Source organism: Quercus lobata, chromosome 7, assembly GCF_001633185.2.
Source record: "Quercus lobata isolate SW786 chromosome 7, ValleyOak3.0 Primary Assembly, whole genome shotgun sequence".
Lineage (NCBI taxonomy): Eukaryota > Viridiplantae > Streptophyta > Magnoliopsida > Fagales > Fagaceae > Quercus > Quercus lobata.
Genome location: NC_044910.1, coordinates 33,199,774 through 33,206,410, shown reverse-complemented (window position 1 = coordinate 33,206,410; position 6,637 = coordinate 33,199,774). Strand labels below are relative to the sequence as shown.

At 31.9% G+C, this 6,637-nt stretch overlaps 1 protein-coding gene across 1 annotated transcript; it reads left to right on the top strand.

Moving 5' to 3' along the window:
- Nucleotides 1-1,763: 1,763 nt before the first annotated feature.
- Nucleotides 1,764-3,460, top strand: LOC115952340 (transcription factor bHLH61-like). The gene is made up of 4 exons (XM_031069499.1): nt 1,764-1,874; nt 2,023-2,148; nt 2,260-2,430; nt 2,942-3,460. Exons 1-4 carry the CDS (start codon nt 1,797-1,799, stop codon nt 3,020-3,022), a joined length of 456 nt encoding a protein of 151 aa, XP_030925359.1. The 5' UTR covers nt 1,764-1,796; the 3' UTR covers nt 3,023-3,460.
- Nucleotides 3,461-6,637: the final 3,177 nt, after the last annotated feature.

Genomic DNA, 6,637 nt, shown 5'->3' with positions numbered 1-6,637 from the left:
ACCTTCCTTTTCACTGAAATGCCCCCACTGCATACATTTATTTTTATATATATTGATGTGCCTAAGATTATGCCATGCAATGCATATAAAACACACATATATGATTACAATCAAGTTTAACCGTGATTGCCTATCCTTGTCTATCACTACTGTTACAGATATTAGAAATATTATATATTATAATCAACATTTTGAGTAGTGTAAGCCACGTAATCATAATTTTACTCTGACTCCAAGTAATACACGGAACTCCATAATAAAGATATAGCCATCAAGAATTTTTGACTTTGACTTTAGGATATAGATATTTATAATCAAATATCGTTGAGTTATTGTGTTTAAATACTTAGTCATAGTATATCAAAGTTCGAGGATTCTCGGTTAGCTCTAGCCCCCACACTCCCATGACACACCAGTCATGGTGCATCACTCTTCATGTCTCATGATCACCCTTAGAGAATCTACAAACAACTTATGTCATATATGGTCACGGTTTTTGCCAATGTTAGGACATGCATGTATATACATGTGACATGAACCCTAACTATTTTAGTGAATATTTGATTAGATTTGACAATTCATATGGATTCTTTTAAACAAATTTCTAACTCTAGATAGGGTTCTCATATCTTATATTGCTTCTATTATTGATCAAGGTCAACTTATAACCCCAAATGTGAAAATTGGAAAACGATTTCGAGTTTGCTCTATCACAAGTCACAAGAAAGAGGGAAAAAAGTTTAACCAATCAATTGGTATATATATTTTCAAAAGCCTAAGAATTCTCATCAATAGCATCTGACCTAGTGGTTAATTCTCTTCTAAAGATGAAAATTTGTGATCACCCCAACATCCGTGAAGTTAAAAATTTATTCTATATTCTTTGACATAAGAGAGAGACAAAAAACTTTACAGATATTTCTAACTGAAACTCATGAAATTTAACTAATATTATAAAGAGGGAAAAAATGGTATAATATATCAATAATGTCATTGGTATTTTCAATATAATTCTCAATCCATGAATTCTTTTTTTGGAAAGTAAGACTAAAGTTTTCCTGGTGAGGGTTGAACCCAATACCTCAATGTTACTAACTAAGACCATCAAGTTTGGGTAACTTGTTAGTTTCAAAACAATGACAATCCTATGAAGGTGATGATTACATATGAAAGTATCATTCAAGCGAGGAATGGAATAGCCTACATGATCTCTTATCCCCTTTTTATAGACTAGCATACAACACTTCATGGAGATTATAGCTCTAGAAAGAGTTACGTCTATCTTAAAGGTTGCAACAAATCACCCAACAACACAATATCTTATTGTGAAGTTAACCATCCTTTCAAGGTCCCACCCCCGCTACATTACTAGATTAGCTTTGATATCACCATTTGTGGCAACTAGAATAAGTTTTACATATACATGTGTGTTATATTTTAAAAGGAGTAGTCAAGTTACAATTGAAACTCCTCATGATCACTTATATAGTTCAATTAAATATAATATATAGTGTGAGACAAAATAAGTTTTTTCAGTGTGTCAATCGTTTTGTCTAAATTATAAGTACTTAACCATATGTTAATATGCATTTCCACAAAGTGAAAATTGGGAATGGCACGAGCTAACTTAAGAAAATTTAGGAAGAATGAAAGGTCAATTTCGTAAATTTAAGTACAATAATAATTTGTAGTGGGAAAATAGAGGCACTCTCATGCAGTTCGAGAGCTCAAGACCCCCTTTAAAAGCCCCCCTCCCCAAAGCCTAAAGGAGGATAAAAATAAGAGGCAGAAAAAGCATGGCTTCTAGGGAGCATAAAAGAGCAGCGCTAAATGAGAAGTTGCAACAGCTTCGTGCTGCCACCAACTCTAATGCTGTAATTACTATTTTCCAACAGCTTTGGCCTTCAATATCTTCTTCTTCTTCTTCTTCTTCTTGGGGTGCTCCTGGAATTTGATACTCCAATATTCTTATCTCTAATTCTTCATTATTTGATTTCTTGCTCCGATTTGTGTCTTTGGCAGCTGAACAAAGCTTCAATTATAGTAGATGCATCCAGGTATATAAATGAGTTGAAGCAAAAAGTGGAAAGACTGAATCAAGATATTGGAACTTCACAAAGTTCAAAAGCTCAAAATTCATTGCCTGCGGTACATATATATATTATAATTTCAATTATTGCATCCAATTGATATCTTTCTTGAATCATGTTTTACCTGATAAAACAACTTACACTATTAATTTTATTGTACTTTGAGCAGGTTACTGTGGAAACCCTAGAAAGGGGTTTCCTTATTAATGTGTTTTCAGAAAAAAATTGTCCTGGTTTGCTAGTCTCAATACTAGAAGCATTTGAGGAGCTGGGTCTTGAAGTGCTCGATGCTAGGGTTTCTTGTTCAGATATTTTCCAGTTACAAGCTGTTGGTGGAGAAGTAAGGAAGACCGTATTTTTATTGTGTTCTATATGGACTAATACACAAAAGGAATTCATAGTCCACACTATTCCCTATATCAACTTATATAAATATATATATATATATATATATATATGATTCTCATGCGGTTTTGTATATTTGTGAATTTATTTATTCTTTAAAAGGGGGATAAATATATAAAAATAAATTTGAACATCACGTGTGAACTTAAATATGGTGTGAGCCACACAATTCAAGTTTTTCTGATTGTGTGTACGAAGGCTTCAATGAGTGGTTGGCATTCATTTCACCTATTTTTGTGATTGCATGTATATGGCTGCATATATGATGCTTATATATATAAATTTTCAGTGATATCTGTATCGAACTAATCTCTATTTTCTTAGTACTTTTGAATTCTTGTAATCTATATCTGTATCTTATAATCTCAACACTATTATAGATAGATTGTGCGAGCGACAATTTATTTGCACTTAAATGAATTAGATGAATGTTCTTATTTTTGCAGAATCGTGATAGCTTAGATGCTCAAGTGGTGAAACAAGCTGTGTTGGAAGCTATCAAGAACTGTAATGAAGAGCAAGAATAACCCATCACTCTTTGCTTCTTCCTCTTCTTCCCTTTTCGTGTAGGGCTGAGGAAAATAATCCACCCAAGGGAACTCTAAGATCTTCTGCTTAAAGGAAAATTGCTTATGCATTGTTGATATCATAAGTTCTCAAACAGTGTCAAGAACATAGTAAGCCAATTAGCCAAAAGCCAGAAGCTTAGTATTTTGGTGCAAAACAAGCATTGGGCATTGATGGTGAAGAAACCTAGTATGCCTTTTTGGTGATAAAATTGTGAGTTTGTTGGTTTCATTTAGTTATTTGATTAACACCTAGCCTTATATTTCATAGTTTTGGATGCCTCATATTCATGGCTGAAGATAATCCAAACAAGTAGCTCCTTAATGCAGGTTTGCTTGAATAATCTTTAGCTGGGTTATGCTATCTTCTTTGAATAAAGAATGCTTATTTGTATCTAATTTAACATCCATTTAAAATAAGAGGATCGGATTTGTCACATCATCAATATTAGTATCTAAGCAAATTATTAATGAGGTGGAAAATCTAATCAAACTATAATTTCAAAACGGATAAATGAGGTTTTAGAAACTAATCCACGATAGAGTTATCCTAACAACTCTTGAGAATCTGAATCCTGAAAAGACTACATTCAAGTAATAAACTAGAAATATGGTATATTATCTTCTAGTAAAACGTAGTAAATTTGTTTGAATTCCTATAAACATTAAATTGAATGATAACGTGAACCAAAAAATAAAAATGTTCAATTAATTTTCCCATGATAAAAGAGCAAATACCTGGTTCACACTTTAAATGTTCAAAATTGTGGCATCTAGTGTTACAGGTAGTACAGTATAATTGCAGGTTTCCTTTTGTAACAAACTTAATGCCAACCTGTACTGGCCTATATATGCTGCCATATGTTTCTCGTCAGATTCAATGGCACTAGTGATTCTTTTGTAATAACTCATGTGAGAGGACCAATATTGCATGTAATCGTTACACAAAATAATAACTTGGTGTTTGAGGCATTGTTCTTCTTTCTTTTGAGATAGGTCGATAGTGGGGCAGGGCAGGGCGGGGCGGGGGTATAATTTAAACTACAGACATGGGACATTAGTCACACCACAAAGGATGCAATTATTTCTTATTTTTGTGCATATCTTTACATTGGGCAACTCTTCCCTTCCTAAAATGTTCACCAAGTAGTAATATGCGGCGTCCACCTCTGTATCATTCACAAACATTATTAGTTCACATATTTCTGAATTATTTGCGTTATTCTCAACTCTTGGTTCACAGCTGATAAATGTCTATTTCAAGATTAATTTTTTTTTTTGTATTTAATAATATACATAATATCATGTTATTTTAAATGGAGATAGTAAATTTTTCTCAGGAGGCAATAGTGAATAGACTATTAGTTCAAGTTTTTTTTGTGTGGAGAAAGTGGTTCAAGTGTTTGTTTGCTTCGGGATGTCCCATAAAATTGGAACCGGAATTTTTTTTTTGGGGGGGCACTGTGTGCGTTACTACTTACTGGGCTTGTAAAGTAGATTATCCAAAAAAAGAAAAAAATTTTCAAAGTACCGTTCCTATTTGGTGCCCAATAATTAATTAATTAGCTAGAGCAATGGATACGTTGGGCATCGGCACCTATGTTTCTTAAATAGGTCCAGATGGCCCTGTCTAGCCCAAACATGTTTACTCCACTACCCAACTGATGAACTAGATCTGGCCTGGCCTGCTCCATAAAAGCCCAGTGGATTATGAAGCACACAATAACCTAGCATATATTTAATCCACGGAAACCTGTCCATTTGTGACATTTATCATAATTTATATTTTTCATATATAATTTCAGTCTATGGTGCAGAGATGGGGGAAAGGAGTTTATATATACACGTATATAATTAAAATTAATAATATCAATAATAATGGTTCCCGATTGATATAAGAATCATATGACAATAAAATTAGAAACAATTTATTATTATTTATAATTGTTGACATAACTTATTATGATTAGTATATAATAATAAAAATTATATTAATGATAGATTTATTTTTTATTTTTTATATAAGAATGATAGAGTTATTTTAAAGTAATGCTAGGTACTATAATCACAATTTTTCCCTTAATAAGTTTTGAAAAATATCGTGTCTCTACCATTGTCTTATAATTAATCTTTGGTAAGAGAAATATTTAAAGGTGGAATTTTCATATATGCAACTTTTGCTAGGTATGAGTATTGAGTTGATAATAAATAAGCTCTCAAATATAACACCCGTATTATAGAAGTTTGAAGTTGAAAAGACAATTTAGACCCTTTTGTCAATTTTAAGTGGAATTAATTAACTTTGCACATTAACCAATTATGCAAATCGTTTTGATTACTTGTTAATTACTATAAATAAAAAATCACTAAATAAAGCAATAAAGCATAAAGTAAATGGGTAATACTTAGGTATAATACTATCAGTTCAAATCTTCTGTCTTACTTTTCCTACTTTACTTTATATTCCGCTAATAAAAGTTTGCCACGTGTTAACATAATTAATTAAATATTATAATTAATTAATAATGGTAATATTAATAAGTCAATAATGATATTATTTAATTAACTATGTTAACACGTGACAAGCTTTTATTGGTAGAGTATAGAATGGAGCAGGAAAAGTGAGACAGAAGATTTAGATTCCAATACTATAGGTGCATTATAGTAAGTTCTCCAATTAAATCCAAACACTTGGTTCTATTGATTAATAAGACATAAAAAAAAAATTATCTTGTCAAAGGATAATTAAATTCAATGGAGTTATCTATTTGAATTTAATTAGAAAACCTAATGTACAACACTTGAGGTATTGTATTTAGGTTTTACCTAAAGTAAATAACATATTTGAAAAAAAAATAATTAATTGAGTAAAAAAAAGCACTTAATGGATGCATCCAAGAAAAAAAAAAAAAAACACTCTAGAAGTTAATCTTAACCCTAAGGAATATTGCACTACTTATAATTGAAGCATTATAATTGAGAAATAATTATATCCCTAATTGCTACCTAGTAAATACTTACATATATGATGCCACAATCTGCTCCAAGTTGTTTGAACTCTTCTATCTTGAAATTCGAACTCTTCTATCTTGAAATTCTCCAATGAATTGCTTGAATTCAAGGTTTTCCTTGAAGATTTCTTCTTTGTTGTAATGAATAGGAAATGATTTGTGGTTGTTGAGGACTCTTTTTTCGCCCCACGTGGCACTACTTTATTGGCAACCCATGCCACGTCAACATATTATTGATTTTTTTGGGTAAAACTATTTAAAGCCCAAAATAAGCTCATATTTCATTCAACTATATGGATTGGGCTCACATGGCCTGTGAGATCCTTACTTCAAGAGACGGATTTATGGTCCACATTTCCTTTTCATCAATTGGGATCATAACTTATGATATCATCAACATTAACATATGAATCGGGCTTTAGCAATGAATCAAAACTCACAGCCCATATTATCTCTCTTACACTCATGGCAAGCGGCTTCTTCACCAAAAGCCCATATTTACACAAAATGACAACAAAACCCGAGGTACCTCTTCTCATCTTCGGCTTATGATCCAATCTCATAA

Excerpts from the sequence above, each read along its gene's own strand:
- LOC115952340 (XM_031069499.1), top strand. The coding sequence starts at position 1,797 with ATGGCTTCTAGGGAGCATAAAAGAGCAGCGCTAAATGAGAAGTTGCAA. Across the intron at positions 2,149-2,259 it reads CTCAAAATTCATTGCCTGCG|GTTACTGTGGAAACCCTAGA; the intron begins GTACATATATAT and ends TACTTTGAGCAG. Across the intron at positions 2,431-2,941 it reads TACAAGCTGTTGGTGGAGAA|AATCGTGATAGCTTAGATGC; the intron begins GTAAGGAAGACC and ends TTATTTTTGCAG.